Source organism: Lithobates pipiens, unplaced genomic scaffold (assembly GCF_037356315.1).
Source record: "Lithobates pipiens isolate NorthernLeopardFrog02 unplaced genomic scaffold, aLitPip1_a1.2 Scaffold_3, whole genome shotgun sequence".
NCBI classification, from domain to species: Eukaryota; Metazoa; Chordata; class Amphibia; order Anura; family Ranidae; genus Lithobates; species Lithobates pipiens.
The window spans coordinates 230,652,723-230,670,819 of record NW_027507790.1 but is presented as its reverse complement, the minus strand read 5'-3'; the positions used below and the strand labels follow the sequence as shown (position 1 = coordinate 230,670,819).

At 44.0% G+C, this 18,097-nt stretch overlaps 1 protein-coding gene across 2 annotated transcripts in view; it reads left to right on the top strand.

Annotated features, from left to right (window-relative positions):
• RAI14 (retinoic acid induced 14) overlaps nucleotides 1-18,097 on the top strand; it is a 254,013-nt gene that overhangs the window by 156,547 nt on the left and 79,369 nt on the right. For both annotated transcript variants that reach the window (XM_077462880.1, XM_077462879.1), the window contains exons 4-6: nucleotides 3,856-3,944; nucleotides 10,667-10,731; nucleotides 16,923-16,980. In XM_077462880.1, coding sequence (XP_077319006.1) covers nucleotides 3,856-3,944; nucleotides 10,667-10,731; nucleotides 16,923-16,980 — 212 coding nt within the window. The remainder of the gene's footprint in view (nucleotides 1-3,855; nucleotides 3,945-10,666; nucleotides 10,732-16,922; nucleotides 16,981-18,097) is intronic.

Genomic DNA, 18,097 nt, shown 5'->3' with positions numbered 1-18,097 from the left:
CCATCACTTCCTGTCCCATTACCAAAACAGAACGTGAAATGAAATCTCCCCAAAGTGATGGACACCCTGGTTGTCACCAGAACTAGTGCTCCTATTGAATGATTTCCTTTCTCTTACTGTTCTGGTGACAACCCAATATGTGTGATTTTCTTTGGTTGTCAGAGATAAACAGGTCAAATAGGGTGGGTGAATCTCCCTCTTTATCTAAAATTTTAAAAAGTTTTGGGTTTAGTTATACTTTACACTCTACAATTACGCCTGTAAGGGTGAAACGCATCAGCGAGGGTAGGTGCGACTCTTCATGTGTGTTTGACTAAATAAGGATTTGTACAAACAGTTTTGTGATCAATGTGTGGCCTTTTGATTCAAAGTGGCTTAGGGGTTAGCACTTCAACCTTGGAGCTCTGGGGTCCTTGGTTTGAGCTTCAGTCAGGACACTGCCTGTGTGGTGCTTGTGTGGGTTTCCACTGGGTACTTTTATTTTGTCTCACACTTCAAAGACACACTATTAGGTTATTTAACTCATGTCTAGATGGCTGTAGTATGATATTCTACTCAATTCTACTATTGCGCCCAAGGTGGCTGCCTCAACAGCAGATGAAGCACTATATATTAAGAAGCACTGTGGCTGTGAAGTAAAGGAGACACATAATAACTGCTTATGTGGTTCAAATTTGTAAAGCTGGCAAAACATACACTATATTACCAAAAGTATTGGGCCGCCTGCCTTTACACGCACATGAACTTTTATGGCATCCCAGTCTTAGTCCGTAGGGTTCAATATGGAGTTGGCCCACCCTTTGCCGCTATAACAGCTTCAACTCTTTTGGGAAGGCTGTCCACAAGGTTTAGGAGTGTGTCTATGGGAATGTTTGACCATTCTTCCAGAAGCACATTTGTGAGGTCAGGCACCGATGTGGTTGAGAAGGCCTGGTGCGCAGTCATGTTAGAACAGGAAGGGGCCATCCCCAAACTGTTCCCACAAAGTTGGGGCATTAAATTGTCCAAAATGTCTTGATATACTGACCCCTTAAGAGTTCCCTTCACTGGAACTAAGGGGCCAAGCCCAACCCCTAAAAAACAACCCCACACCATAATCCCCCTCCACCAAATGATTTGGACCAGTGCACAAAGCAAGGTCCATAAAGACGTAGATGTGTGAGATTGGGGTGGAGGAACTTGACTGGCCTGCCGGCGCCCCAATACTTTTGATAATACAGTGTAGCTTGAATTTGCTCTGATTGCTGCTGAATTGGCTGAAATTTAAATTGTAGGTGGCCATGTTGGCATCAACCAGCTTCGCAAACTTCAGCTGAAAAATTGAAAGAGTCGGGAGGAAAATTGTCAGACGAACAGTGACAGCATCCTATCAGACACAATCGCTGTCGGGGCATTCAGACAACCGCGGGTGCTGAATACAGTAGCTGGAAGGAGAGATTCCTCTATCCACGCTGTTTAGTGTGTATGAAGGAATCTATGGGATTTCTAGCCATACAAGTACACAATGGTGCCACCTGCCACAATACAGCCAATGCTTCTCTACTCCTATTTTCTTCCAGGACATTTTTTTTAAAAGGTCCTAAAAGCAATTTTGTGGCATTTTGTTAAACTGGAATCTACCATGGAGATGAAAGATACATGTCCCTTTACAATATGACAACAAAGGATATTTGAGGATAATCCGGAAAATGTAAAGGTGCAGCCCCGTGTTGGATGACGCTATAGCAGCTTCACTTCTGCTCCAGTTTGCAGTCGACAGGCTGAAGAACATTTGTAGGAACAATGCAAACCTACAACTGGGGCCCTAGATCTTCCATCACCTATGAACTGCATCCAAGTAAGCAGCTCTCTGCCAGGAAAGTTAGGGGAATTGCTATTCTGATTATTTGGCGGAAAGTTCTAGATAATCTTCACAATGTTAGTGAGCTTAGTGTATGGGGGAATTTGTGCTTTGTACATTAATTTCTGAAGCATATTAGACAGAAGTAAAATGCAGGGATCGTATCCATGATCATTAAACGGCCTGTATCAAAGCCACTGTATTGCCCCGTACACGCGATCGGATTTTCCAACAACAAATGTTGGATGTGAGCTTGTTGGCTGAAAGTCCAACCGTGTGTATGCTCTATCGGACATTTGTTGGCGGACTTTCCGCCAACAAATGTTGGCTAGCAGGTTCTCAAATTTTCAGCCAACAAAACTTTGTCGGAATTTCCAATCGTGTGTACACAAGTCTGTCGCACAAAAGTTCACGCATGCTCGGAATCAAGCAGAAGGAGCCGCACTGGCTATTGAACTTCCTTCTTCTCGGCTTGTCATACGTCACTATGTTCCCACGTTCATAATTGTTGGCCAACATTTGTGTGTATGCAAGACAAGTTGGAGCCAACATCCACCAAACAAAAATCCACGGTTTGTTGTTGGAAAGTTCGATCGCGTGTACGAGGCATAAGAGTTAAAGCTGAAGTGTGGGCAAAACTTTATGGCATTATCTAGGTATCAATGAGGTCCATCTAGTGATGTATATCCCAATAGTGGCTTCTGCTTCTTTCTTGTAAAATGTTATTTACATGTAGCTTCTGACACTGATGTCACCGCTGAAGTTCTGGAGGCGAAACTGACAATTGTTGCTGCCCATATCCCCCTTGTCCAATCAAACGACATCTAGGATTCTTTGAAAATAATACAAGACTTTTTCTGAATAGAGGAGCTGCCCAGAAAGTGACTTGCTGTGATCACTGTGCCCCAACCCTGTCTCTCAGTTTTACTAATAAGGTAAAAAAGTGCAGCGTTATGTGTAACCAGACATCATATATCAAAAATGAAGGCAATGACAGCTGATCATGTGATGTAAACAGAAGATCGGCAATCATTTTTTTTCTCCTCACGCTGACACCGGCCTCAGTGCAAGGGACATCGGTCCCTAAGAGGAAGAGGCGCAGCCGCCTCATCTGTGCCCACCAATACCCCCAATGCAGCAATTCCAGTGCCCACACAGTGCCATGAATCAGTGTATAAGTGGCAGCAATCAGTGCCTTCTATCAATGCGTGCGAGTGCCATCTATCAATGCCCACTAGTGGTGCCAATCAGTGCCACCCAGCGGTGTTGCCTATCAGTGTCACCTACCAGTGCCAAACAGTGCCCATCACTGCCACCCATCAGTGCCAGCTATCAATGCCACCTATTTCTGCCCTTCAGTGCCACCTGTTTGTGCCCACCAGTGTCACCTATTAGTGCCCATCAGTGCCACCTCATCAGCCTACATCAATGAAGGAGGAAAAATTTTTGTTTGCAATATTTATTAACAAAATCTAAAACTTTTTTTTTTTTTTTAACAAAAAATAAAAAATCCAGAGGTTATCAAATACCACCAAAAGAAAGCTCTATTTATGGGGGAAAAAAATGATAAAAATTTAATTTGAGTACAGTGTTGTGTGACCGCGCAATTGTCGTTCAAAGTGTGACAGCGCTAAAAGCTGAAAATTGGGCTGGGCAGGAGGGGGGTTTAGGTGCCCAGTAAGCAAGTGGTTAAATTGAGTTTTAAGAGCCATGCACCCAATGGGCTGAGTCTGTAGGTGGTAAATTTGCCTCAGTTGACTCTTATCTGATCAGTTAGTAAAGATCTTCAAAGAATGATTGTAATATCCGGGTAAGTGAATTTGCGCATAAACATCGCATCATAGACAAGTGGTTTAAGCCGGCAACTCAGTGCATTTGTTTTCGTGCCAGAAAAAGATTATATGAAGGAATTCTTGTGTCATGAGGTTCTGTACTTAAAATTCCTGAAAGAATTGACAGATATGGACGGCAGCTACTGAACGTGATTGTAAAATGAATGTGCCTTTTCCTTTCAGCTTTCACCTCGCTGCTACCAAAGGGAATGCAGACTGCCTCAAGGTTATGTTGACGCACGGGGCGGATGTCTCTGCTCAGGATCTAGCAGGTACAACTTAACGAGTTCTGCTTAAATAAAGGAAAAAAAGGAAAAAGTTGAAAAGTAAAATGTATTGCATCAGCTGTGATTACAATGGCTGTCACTTTGGGTGTTGGGCCTTGTATATGAGGCGTGGGGGTGGATTTACTAAAGGCAAATAGACTGTGCAAGTGCACTTTCTCCTGAGCTTAGTAGATGAGAAGAAGCTTCACTTTGCAAAGAATATACAATTTTTTTATTTTCCTTGTATGTGATTGGGTATTCTTTTGCAATGTTGAAGCTTCTGCTCATTACTAAACTCTACTTGCAGAGTGCACAGTCTATTTGCCTTTAGTAAATCCAGCGCTATGTATTGAGGGAAGTATTCCCCGAATGCTGGAATAATGTATATGAGGCATATGTCCCTGTGCGTATATGGCCCTAAATACAGACAGCATCCAGCCGCCTCTTATTTCAACTTGACATTCATTTAGACATCCTACTGACAGCATATTGTATGCTGCAATTGTGCCTTTTGGGCACCCCAGGCCCAGTTTTTACACTCTACAACCCAGTGGCAGCTTGTGCTCCATTTGGGGGGGGGGGGGGGTCGGCAAACAAACCCCCCCCCCCCCCCCCCCGTCGGTCTGGGAGTCAGTCAATCCCCCCATCGCTCGGTAAACCAAACAACACCCCTCTCGCCCCCCCCCACCCCAGGGAATTCCCCATCCTTCCCGCTCTGACAGTAAAGAACCCTCTACGCAGCTTACGGTTAACCTGCTTCTCTTACAATTTCAATGAATGGCCACATGTCTTTTTATACTCCTTTAGACCACTTTCACACTGGTGCGCTTTTCAGGTGCTACAGTGCTAAAAATAGCGCCTGCAATGCGCCCTGAAACAGCCGCTGCTGTGTCTACAATGTGACAGCCCCGAGGGCTTTCACACTGGAGCGGTGCGCTTGCAGGACTCATCTGCAAGCAGCATCTTTGGAGCGCTGTATACACCGCTCCTGCCCATTGAAATCAATGGGCAGCGCGGCTATACCGCCGGCAAAGCGCCGCTGCAGCAGCTTTTTGCGGACGGTTTTAACCCTTTTTCGGACGCTAGCGGGGTTTAAAACCACCCCGCTAGTGGCCAAATAGCGCAGCTAAAACTACGGTAAAGCAGCACTAAAAATAGTGCTGTTTTACTGATGGCGCCCGTACCGCCCCAGTGTGAAAGTGTTTAGTTACACCGGCTGAAGAGCTGTAGCTGTGACTCCACAGGGGATGTGTAGATGCTCAAATAGGTACCTACATTTTTTATTTTTTTTCCTTTGACACATCCTTACTATGTTATACATAGATAATATAATACCTGATGTCTTGAGAAAGATGGACTGAGCTTCATCGAAACGTTGACAATAAAAACACTGCTGTTTTTGATCTTCCTCCTCTGCGAGACCCCGTGAGTGCCTCTAAACCAGTTTTGGATTTATATACTAAAGTACAATATGGGCGTGAAACAAAGCATTGCATCCATGGCATGTGAAGACCCCCGTCTGCTGCTACTGCAGCTCAAAGCCCCTTTCACACTTGTGGGACTTGGGACTGACAGGTCGTACCCCATGAATTCCAATGAGTACCATTCATATCTGTGCAACTTCAAGTCGCAGCGACTTCAAAGTAGTCCCTGCACTACTTTGGTCTGACTTTGATGCGACTGGAGGTCTATAGACCTCAAAATTACACAGGCATTGCTTCAAGTCGCATCATAATCATGCAACTTTCAGGTCGCACAAGTGTGAAAGGGGCCTAAAGGAGTTGTAAAGTCAGAAGGTTTTTTTATCATAATGCATTGAGATAAAAAGCCTTCTGTATGCAACAGCACCCCTTAATTCTTACCAGAGCCCCATTTCTAACCAGCGATGTCCTTGAGTGTCTCGGCAGTCCGAGACTCTCTCTCCTTATTGGCTGAGACATAGCAGCGGCGCCATTGGCTCCCACTGCTGTCAATCAAAGTCAGTCTGCCAATCAGGGGAGATAGGGGCGGGGCCGGGCCGCAGCTCCGTGTCTGAATGGGACTCAGCTCAGGTGCCCCCATAGCAAGCTGCTTGCTGTGGGGGCACTCAACAGGACAGGGCCAGTATCACAGAAAAGGGACACGAGAAGAGAAGGATCTGGGCTACAACAGAGCAGGTAAGTATAACTTTACCATCACTTTAAGGGGGGGCCGGGGAGCACTAAAAATGCAGCTCAACTGCAAGTTTTTTTTAATGCCCCCCAGCTGCAAGTCTAAACCTTAAAGCAGGCAGTGAAAATTGAAAGTCAAATCAACTTCTGTACAACCAGCCTGCCCTAAAAAGAATCGAAGTTTAGCCAGTCCCTACTGAATCAGACAAAGTTCATTCCATCTATGGCCGCCTTAAAATGATGAATGACTTAAATCTTGTGGGGGTTTTTTCGTTAAAAATAACAAACATGTCATACTTACCTGCTCTGTGTAATGGTTTTGTACAGAGCAGCCCAGATCCTCCTTTTCTCAGGTCCCTCTTTGGTGCTCCTGGCCCCTCCCACCCATTGAGTGCCCCCACAGCAAGCTGCTTACTATGGGGGCACCCGAGCTGAGTCGCAGCTCTCTGTGTCCATTCAGACACGGAGTCGTGGCCCAGCCCTGCCCCCTCTCTCTCCTCTTTGGCTCACTGACTTTGACAGCAGCGGGAGCCAATGGCACCGTGTTGCTGTCTCAGCCAATCACAAGGGGAGCCCCCGACAGCCGAGTCTCTCATGCAACATCGCTGGATCTAGATAGGGCTCAGGTAAGTATTGGGGGGGTAATGCACACAGAAGGCATAGAATGCATTAAGATAGAAAAACCTTCTGCCTTTACAATCACTTTAAGAGTTAACAGCTTTAAATATGAATGCTCACGAAGCATCGGGGCAGCCAGGAACTGGGCAGGTGGAAAATATCAGTGTTTGTGGCCCTGGACTCCCTACAGAGGACTTAATATCCTCCAGTTTATGAGCTTTTACATTATCCATTACATATGGTACCAATGGGGCTTTCCAGGGGTTTTATCTGCATTTTAAAGTATAAAATATCATAAAAATGACATTGTTTAATTCTAAATTGTAAACTTAGACATAAAATCAAGTCTCCTTTTTCATTAAATAATGTAGCGTTTTACTAGCGTGTGGCCCTCACTTCACCTTCTCACCCCCCATTTTATTGGAGTTTCAGATATCTGAATGATGGAGGTGCCACAAGGTGCCATGCTGTATTGTGCAGATGTTGGGGGATTGGCTATTATCTGGGCTGGTCCCTTCAACTACTGATACATACGGATTACTAGACTCTCTGGCTTTATAATTTAGGCATCTCAGTAACTACAAGGCGTGATTCACACCTATGCAGTTTGCTTTCAATCTCTTTCTGCAATGCTTTTTTTTTTTTGCATGCACGGTTTTTGATGCATTTTGTGTTTTTATGCTTTTTTTTATTTTTTTATTAATTTTTTGGCCAATTTGCTGTTGGGCAGATAAAAAAAAAAGCCAAATATGTCAAAAACGCACTGCATGCTTTTCTGCAGCATCTCCATTGAAGTCTATTGAACCAAAACGCACCATTTTGCATATAACAGCTTAGCGATCGCCCCACGCACATATACTGTGACAGGGCGGGCCTCTGTGCCAGATCACGTACTACTGACACTTCCAGGTGTAAGGTATGCGTGTGCACCGCCGCTGACCCCGCTCCTGCTGTGGTTGGATACAGCGGGAGCCAATCAGCGGCTCGCGAGACAGGCAGGTAAACAAGGCAGATCGCCGTTCTGTTAGTAGGGAAGACAGAGACCCCGTGTTTCTGGTAGACAGGAACACGGATCTTTGCCTTCCCACATTAAGCGAATCCCCCTCACATAGTTACATAGTAAGGTTGAATAAAGACACCAGTCCATCCACTTCAACCTGAGTGAGTGTCTACAATCCTTGTCCCTATCCCTGTACATCACACATTCACATCGGCCAGAAGCCAATTAACCTGCCTGCATGTCTTTGGAGTGTGGGAGGAAACCGGAGTAGCAGCAAGTTAGCAAGCACTCACTAGGCACACATTTAACCCTTTGATCGCCCCTGATGTTAACCCCTTCCCAGCCAGTGTCATTAGTACAATGACGGTGCATATATTTTTAGCACTGATCACTTTATCAGTATCACTGGTCCCCATAAAGTGTCTGTTAGATGTCCGATTTGTCTGCCACAATATCGTAGTTCCGTTATAAGTCGCTGACCGCCGCCATTACTAGTAAAAAATAAACGACAGAAAGAAAAAATAAAGAAAAAGATCCCATAGTTTGTAGACTCTCTAACTTTTGCACAGACCAATCAATATATACGCTTATTGGGATTTTTTTAACCAAAAATATGTAGCACAATACATATTGGCCTAAATTTATGAAGAAATTCGATATTTTTTTTTAGAATGTAAAAAAGATTATTTTATTTTATTTTTTTCAAAATTGTCGGTCTTGTTTTTGTTTATAGCGCAAAAAATAAAAACTTCAAAGGTGATCAAATACCACCAATTGTATTTGGGTACAGCGTCGCACCACCACACAATTGTCAGTTAAAGCAACGCAGCGCCACATAACAAAAAACGACCTGCTCAGGGGGAGTTAAAGTGGTTAAAAAAAAGTTAAAAAACACAGCGGCTGCAAAAAGCATAGATGTGATCGTGTCCCATAGGAAACCATGTTAAACAGACTGTAATGCGTTTCTGCAAAAAGCACAAAAAAACACATAGGTGTGAACCAGGCCTAAGACCCCTTTCACACCGAGCCGCCTAGGACCTCAGCGGTAAAGCGGCACTATTTTTTAATGACGCTTTACCGTCGTTTTAGCAGCGCTATTCGGCCGCTAAGGGGGTGGGGGGGCAGTTTTAACCCCCCCTGCTAGTGGCCGACAGGGGTTAAATCCGCCCTCAAAATGCCGCCGGTATCACAGCGCTGCCCCATTGATTTCAACGGGGAGCAGCGGTGGAGGAGCGGTGAGTTCACCGCTCCAAAGAAGCTGCTGGCAGGACTTTTTGTGATGCCCGGCCAGTGCACCGCTCCAGTGTGAAAGCCCTCGGGTTTTCACATTGGAGTGAATGGAGCCGCTTTTTTCGGGCGCTATTTTTAGCGCTGTGGCGCCTGAAAAACGCCCGCAGTGTGAAAGGGGTCTTAGGTTGACTTGACAGCTGTGTTTATTGTCAAGACATTGAAGAGGACCTAACATAATATGGTGAGGTTGATTTACTAAAACCGGAGGGTGCAAAATCTGGTGCAGCTCTACATGGTAGCCAATCAGCTTCTAACTTCAGCTTGTTCCATGAAGCTTTCACAAAAAAAAAAAAAAAAACTTGAAGCTGCTTGGTTTCTATGCAGAGCAGCACCAGATTTTGCATTCTGCGGGTTCAGTAAATCAATCCCAGTAGGTATTTCTCATGTTGAAAGTATGCATGCTAAATGTAAGTATAATACATACAGGTGTGTGTGTTACACGCACATCCCCCCAAAATTATGGAGCCATCTTCATTCTGACATCATCCAGTGTCAACATCAACTTCCTAGACTAAGATGTCTGCACAGGAATAATGCAGTCATGTACACTGTTTGCACAGTAGCCTTTATGTGCGTGGCTAGGTGTAAACATTTTTACACAGATCAGCCCCATGCCACTGCCTCTCACTTTATTATTGCACACAGTCCAAATGACTTGCCCCGTTAGACAATCAGCTGCCTGTGTCGCCATCAGAACTACCTGATGGGGCAGATAAAATTGTTTGACCCTAGCTCTTCCTTTCATTGCAATTCACATCTGCCCACTGCCGGGGTCATTTGCATCAGAAAGTAGGGTAAGCCGTAGACACGCTGGCAATGCTCTAGAACAGTGATGGTGAACCTTGGCACCCCAGATGTTTTGGAACTACATTTCCTATGATGCTCAACTACACTGCAGAGTGCATGAGCATAATAAAAAAAATGTAGTTCCAAAACATCTGGGGTGCCAAGGTTCACCATCACTGCTCTAGAAGGACGATCATTGGCATCAAGCAGTAGGAAGTCACTGGCAGTTTTAACAACCGGTATTTTCAGAAAAATAAAATGTATTCGATCTTTTTTCATTTCTTACATCCGGTGCGGGCAGTCCTATTCATGTCAGATGGGACACAGCAGGCGCATGGTCACAGCCACTATTCCCAATTTGACATCGGTGGGGGGTGCATGGTCTTTACACGCACTGCCTGCATTAGGGGCCGTGCACCCGCATGTATGTAAGATTGTGGGCAGCGGCTGTGTCCGTGCGGCCGTGGCATCCTAATTGACATCAATGGCACTGCTTGCATGGAGATGTACAAAACACCTGTGCATGCCCATGCAAGCCTTAAAATAATAAAAGGTGCACAATGTTATACACATTTATTGTGTTTTTTCAGTTTTTATCAGCAGTTAAAAAAACAGTAAAGTATATTAGTTTAAACCTTAGCTGCAAATGATATATAAATAGTGACATTGCCATTTCACATGCCATACAAATCTAAATCATGTAAAGAACTGTAGAAATATTCCACCCACGGGCAGATTTGGCACATATTTAGGCACAGAGATGAATGTCATACACACTCTTGGCTTTCCCCTTTTCTGCAACTTGCAGTAGTTGTTTGGAGCTGTCATTAAAATCATGTATTGTATTCTTCTATGACAATAATTCTACTTCTATTGTTTCCCAGGTCACACTGCTCTACACTTGTCTGTGAAACATAACCACATAGAGTGCGTCAAAAGGCTTCTCCAGGTAAACTGACCATCAATTAATTCCTTCTCTGCATCATAAAAATAGAACTCAATACTCAGTAACATGTAGACACTAATTGAAAATGAAGCAGTATATATTTTATTTTGTTACTAGAAGCAAAGTTTTGGCTTTAAGTATGGTTTAACTTCTGTTCATAAGATTATTTACATCACGCTGACCTTTTTTTTTTTTTTTAACATGTAAAGCCTATTAAGAGAAGTAGATAATAGCACTTTATTCATCATATGAAAAGATTAGCCATATACTGCATAAATACAGCATCCTCAAAAACTTTATTGATCTAGATCCGCTTTCCTCTACCAGGGTTTGGTGGAACCTAAGACCCCTTTCGCACTGGGGCGTTGGGGCAGTCGGCGGTAAAGCGCCGCTATTTTTAGGGGCGCGTTACCGTAGTTTTTGCGGGGGGTTTCGGCTGCTAGCAGCCCTCGGGCTTTCACACTGGAGAGACAGGAGAGGCGCTATGCAGGCACTATTTTTAGTGATGTAGCACCTGTAAAGTGCCTCAGTGTGAAAGGGGTCTTAGGGTTCCTACAGTGTAAGCTGTGGGTCCCTTGAGAGATGAGCAATTTCAACCATTGACCACCCTCTTCCAATGGCCACCAATCTAAGGGGGTCCTTTCCCCAATGACCACTGTATCCATTTCACCACCAGTCTAAAGGGGTCCTTCTTTTCACTGACCACCAGTCTAAGGGGATCCTTCTCACTGACCACCAAACTAAGGGGGTCCTTCTCCAACTGATCACCAATCTAAGGGGATCAATCTCGAACTGACCACCAGTCTAAGGGGGTCCTTCCCCCCACTCGCCACCAGTCTAAGGGGGTCCTTCCCCCCACTCGCCACCAGTCTAAGGGGGTCCTTCCCCCCACTCGCCACCAGTCTAAGGGGGGTCCTTCCCCCCCCCACTCGCCACCAGTCTAAGGGTGTTCTTCCCCCCCACTCGCCACCAATCTAAGGGAGTCCTTCCCCCCACTGACCACCAATCTAAGGGAGTCCTTCCCCCCACTGACCACCAATCTAAGGGGGTCCTTCCTTCCCCCACTGACCACCAATCTAAGGGGGTCCTTCCTTCCCCCACTGACCACCAATCTAAGGGGGTCCTTCCTTCCCCCACTGACCACCAATCTAAGGGAGTCCTTCCCCCCACTGACCACCAATCTAAGGGAGTCCTTCCCCCCACTGACCACCAATCTAAGGGGTTCCTTTCTCCACTGACCACCAATCTAAGGGGTTCCTTTCTCCACTGACCACCAATCTAAGGGGTTCCTTTCTCCACTGACCACCAATCTAAGGGGTTCCTTTCTCCACTGACCACCAATCTAAGGGGTTCCTTTCTCCACTGACCACCAATCTAAGGGGGTCCTTCCTCCACTGACCACCAATCTAAGGGGGTCCTTCCTCCACTGACCACCAATCTAAGGGGGTCCTTCCTCCACTGACCACCAATCTAAGGGGGTCCTTCCTCCAACTGGCTATGAACCTAAGGGGGTCCTCTTCCCACTGGCTATGAACCTAAGGGGGTCCTCTTCCCACTGGCCACAAATCTAAAGCCCCATATGCAGGGGTACCCTGGAAACTGAAAGTTATTTCAAGGTTTCCTCTACATTAAAAAGGTTAAGAGAGGCTGATCTAGATTGTCAAAAAAGGTCCCTGTTTGGATCCTCCCACTGTGCGGAATTTCGTGCAATACTTGGGCTTATTCGTAAAGAGTATAGGCCCAGTTGTTGACTAAAACACTTTACAGAATGGGTCAGCCGGCTTTGTGCACAATTTGAGAAGCATTTGAGATCATTTAGAGCTCATTAGACGAGTGTTTTACAATACAGTTGACTTCCTTCTGACTTCAATTGGGTTTTGCATTCCCATAGACCTTAATGAGAATACTAAACCCGTCTGAAGCAAACAAAAGCTGGTCAGCACAGGCCTTTCAATAACGTTTTTGTGAGGACAATGTATTTATGCGTCATGTGCTACATATTTCCTATAATGACTGACTGTGTGGGGTGCAGAGCTCATGACGGTTAGAGGTAGAAGCAATTTGTGGGGGGAGAACCATATCAATTTTTATCAATAAAGTTCCCCTTTAACTGGAGAGGGCGCTTAGGCCTGAAGTATCATCCATGGTTGATTAAAGTTCTTTAAAATAACCTTTACTGAAATATGGAGGTGTCCATTGCTCCCTTCTTGAAAATGCTAGTTTCCTGGCTGTCTCTGGCTTCAATACTTTCTGGATGGAGTGGGTAAGGGTTACCGTTTCTGTTGGAATTTTATTGTCAGTGTCTATATTAGGGAGATTTATTGTCTATCTGTCCTGGTGACTACAACTGCGAGGAAAAATCAAAAATTTTGAGTTGTCACCAATAGATCACTCAATATATTCCGAAGGCACATGTTCCTAGACAGAGCATGTTGTAGGAAAGTGCTGTAGCAATGCTGTAGCCATTACTAGTATAAAAATAAATAAAAATTCCAGTATATATATCCCATATATAGACGCTATAGCTTTAGCTCAAACCAATCAATATACGCTTATTGAGACTTTTTTTTTTTTAAACCAAAAATATGCAGCAGAATACATATTGAGCTAAATTTATTAAGATATTAGATTTTTGATATGTTTTATAGCAGAAAGTGATTGTTTTTTTTTTTTTTTTTTTTCAAAATTGTCTGCTTTTTTTTTATTTTTTGTGTTATAAACAAAATAAGACTGAGGTGGTCAAATACCTCCCAAAGAAAGCTCTATTTCTGGGAGAAAAAAAGGACACCAATTTTGTTTCTGTATAGCATTGCATGACTGCGCAGTTATCAGTTACAATAATGTATTGCCGTATAGCAAAAAATGGCTTGGTGATGAAGGGGGGTTAAATCTTTTGCAGGTCGAGTGGTTAAACCACCCACGGTTGATCCAGAGGAAGGCAAAACAACCCTTAGGCCCCTTTGGATCTGCCTGTCTGTTTTTTTCAGGTGGGTCCAAGTGGGCCACCCATTGACTTGTATGGGCAGGCGGATGTCAGCGGAGACGTGTCCGCTGACACCCGCCTGCCATCTGATCCCACAAGATCCGCTCAAAACAGACGGATGGCGGTATGTTTGCCATCCTTCCAGCGGGTCGGATGAAAACTGACAGGCAGTCCGTTTTCATCTGATCTCCCCATAGAAAACAGCGGGGCTCTAAAAAGGTCCGTCCCTGCACAGTGAGCGGAGACGGACCTGCCATCCACCTGCTCAGCTGGGATCATTGGAGGGATCTCCCGCTGAGCTAGCGGAGTCCATCCAGCGGATCCACTCCATGTAAACCCAGCCTAAGGCCCCTTTTACATGGGGCAGATCCACTCAGCGGACTCTGCCAGCTTAGCAGGGGATCGCTCCGTTGATACCCGCTGAGCCAATGGATGACAGTCAGAGCCTCGCTGTCCTCTATGGGAGATCAGACGAAAAACGGATCCGCCTGTCCATCAGTGGACACACCTCCGCTGACATCCGCCTTCCCATACAAGTAAATGGGTGGCCCGCTTGGATCCACCTGAAAAAATGGACAGGCGGATCCGAGTGGGCCGATCGTGTGAAAGGGGCCTAAGGCTTGATTCACATCTATGCATGTTGCTTTTGAGCATTTTTGCGGTGCTTGCCGTGTTTTTGGACACGCGTTTTAGCTGCGTTTTGCGTGTTTTTTTTTTCTTTTTGTTTTTTTTTAACACTGTGGTTGCTTAGCAACCAGATATATACAGTGGGAAAAAAATGAGGAAAAAAAGCAAAACGCAAATCGTGGCAAAAACGCAGTAAAAACGCAGTACTTGCGTTTTTGATGCAGGTCCATTGACTTCTATTACATGCAAAACGCTGCATTTTGCATGAAAAAAAGTCCCTGACCCTTTCCAAAAACGCACAGGCACAAAAATGCATTGATGTGAACATGTTTCTTAGGAACCCATGTTAAAAAATTTCCTTGCATTTCTGCAAAATGCATAAAAAAACGCGCTAGTGTGAATGGAGCCTAAGGCTCCATTCACGACTTTGGAGTGCAACTTTGGTGCAACTTTGGATGGGTGCAAGTTGAATACGACTTTGGCTTTGACCAGTGATAATGCACAACTGTTGCATCGTATAATATTCAGGTATGTCTTTCATGCTACTTTTGATGGGTAACATTGAAGTCCTGTGGCCCTCAAGATGCATGAAAGTAGTGCATGAATTACTTTTGAAGTTGCTGCAACTTTTAGGTCTCATCTTTCAACTGCTCCTGAACTCTCCTCTGTTATCTTATCAGTACACAAGATGTAGTCCTTTCAAGGCAGTTGAGTTTAGAGGCCTTTTTTGGAAAACAAAAAAATTTGTTCAGAAGATAAATTTAGAGGCATTTTAAGTGCTAAACGCTTCTAAACGCGGTAACGTGCGTTTAGCCATGTTTCGTTTTTCAGGGGTTTTTAATTTTTGGCTACTAAAAAAAAAAAAAAATGCTGCTAAACGCGGCAAAACAGACGTTTAAAATGTGGGTTACTATCTGTCAAGTTAAATCATTCAGGAGAAGTTGTAAAAATGTCCTGTGTACATTAAGCCTTAAGCCCCCTACACGCGATCAGACTTTTCGATGGGAAATGTTGGATGTGAGGTTGTTGGCGGACAATGCGTGTGTACGCTCCATCGGAAAATTTTTGTCGGACTTTCTGCCAACAAATGTTGGCTAGCATGTTTTCAAATTTTCCGCCAACAAATGTGTGTTGTCGGACTTTCTGATTGTGTGTACACAAGTCCGTCAGACATAAGTCCAAAGTACAAACACGCATGCTCGGTAGCAGAAGCGGCCGGTCTTGTAAACTAGCATTCATGGCGTGGAAAATTAACAAATCTCCAAATGCAGCTTTTACTTTAATGGGATAATAATGAAGATGCTTTGCTGGTGATACTGATGGAGTTTTTGCAAACAAATTTTCAAAGGCCTTTTTTTTCTAGTGATATCAAGAATAATATTATTATGTTTTTTTTTTTTTTGTGCAACACCATTATCTCATAGTTTTTAAGATCAAAGATACAACTATGTTGGTGTCCCTTGTCAAATTTACATTGTATTTTTTTAAATGTAACTGCCTACTCCCAAACTGTCATTTGAAGTAAAACGCACGTTATCACCTCCAATTCCGCAACACTGATGAACGGCCATTCAGAAACTAACTAAGAAGCACGAAAGGAAAAGCGCTAAATGAAAAACGTGAAAAGAAAAGCGGGAATTAACACTCACAAAACTTCTACTAACATGAAATTAGCAGAAGGAGCCCAAAGGGTGGCACAAAAGAGCAGAAAAAACACGTAGTACGTCCAGTACGTCACTACCTTTGTAATTGTTGTCCACCAAAAGAGCAGAAAAACCACGTAGTACGTCCAGTACGTCACTACCTTCGTAATTGTTGGCCAAATTTTGTGTGACCAAGTTTAAGCCAATACCCTTTGGACAAAATTCCACGGTTTTGTTGGCGGAAAGTCCGATCGTGTGTACGAGGCAGAAGTCGCACATATATAGTTATCATAGGAAAATATGGGGAATGACTTGTCCTATAACCTTGATGTCCAATGTTGCATGACAAGTCGCACAAGTGTGAATGGAGCCTTATGGGTCTAATTTTCTCCAACAGGTAAAATCGTTAAATTTTTTTTTACCATTCCCCATTCTATTTCAAATAATAATAATAAAAAAAAGTAGGTTGTAGATATTCTTTATTTCAGCAAAGCTTATACATTCTTGAATACAATGAACGACATTTAGCTTACATTTCTTTTTCAGTAAACCTAGCAAAGTAACCATAATAATCCACCCCGTATAATAGTGAGTCGGTGGATGGATCCGGGCTCTCCATGCAGATGTTCCACATACATTGACCCTGACGTGTGTGAACCTGAGAAGAGAGTATTTGTGCAGCCTCCATCCAGCATAGATTGATCGGTAAAGGTGTGCTACGTCTGACCCTTCCAAAAATCTTCACATTCCAGGCATGTTTGCACTAAGCTGGAAACTACGATGTAAAGGCCACTCTCCATATTCTCCATGGCGTACCGGCACAAAGGAATGAATCCCAGACATTTTGTAGCACAGATAGTTTATGTTGAAGTTTTATTGCTTTCACTCTTCCTCAAGCCTATATTTTGATTACTGAAATGCACGGTCTTGCTCTCCCACAGTCTAGATGTCCGACGGAATGCACAGACGGCGGCGGGAGGACGTGTGTTCATTATGCAGGTATGTTGCCGGATTCTGTATATATTGTGTGTGTGTGTGTGTGTGTGTGTGTGTGTGTGTGTGTGTGTATGTGTATATATATATATCTGTTTACGTGTCCTGTTTTGAGGCTGAAACACAATCCTTGATCTCGTTCTTAAGTAGGAAACACAGGGGGTGTTATACCTACAAAAAACTTCCTTATGTTGCCGGTCTAAAACTGGCCACTGGCCTTATACTAGAAGAATTTTGGTTGAAAATTTCATTTTAATAAGAGTCATTCAATTTTTCAATCGTTAGTGGGGCCAAATCGGTATTTAAACTTGAAGAAACAGGATGGAAAAGTTTTCTCAAATAAACAAATCAGTACAGGTAGTCCCTGAGTTGCGAACGGGTTAGGGACTGGCGGTTTGTTCTTAAGCCGGATTTGTTTGTAAGTCGGGATCGGATGCACAGAACGGCAGAGACAATGTTTTCCGATGTTCTATCAAGTAGCCACGCATGCACAAATGTAATTTTCCGATCTTCTGTCAAGTAGGCGCGCATGTGCAAACGTCATTTTCCAATGTTCTGTCAAGTAGCCGTGTATGCGCAAAAGTCGTTTTCCGATGCACCCGCCGCCGTTCGTAAGTAGGAGTCATTCGCAAGTTGGAGATTCGGAACTCGGGAACTCCCTGTAACGGTTTATGAGGTTTTCACTCCAAAATCAAATATTAAAAGTAAACAATTTTTGAAGCACTTTTGAACAACATTCAGCAAGCCATTGAAAGTATGAATGAGAACTTTTGTACCAATCGTTGTATAAAACATACGAAGATCTACTAGTGTATGACTAGCTCAAAGTGACACCAAAGCCCCATACACACGATCAGAAATTCTGCCAGCAAAAGTCGCATGTGAACTTTTGGTCAGAAATTCCGACCGTGTGTATGCTCCATCAGACTTTTGCTGGCAGAATTCCAGCCAGCAAAATATTGAGAGCAGGTTCTCTATTTTTCAGTCAGAAAAAGTTCTGATCGGAAAATTACGATCGCCTGTACGAATTCGGACACACAAAATTCCTACGCATGCTCTTAAAGAAATCAACGCATGCTCTGAAGTATTGAACTTCATTTTCTTGGCTATACGTAGTGTTGTA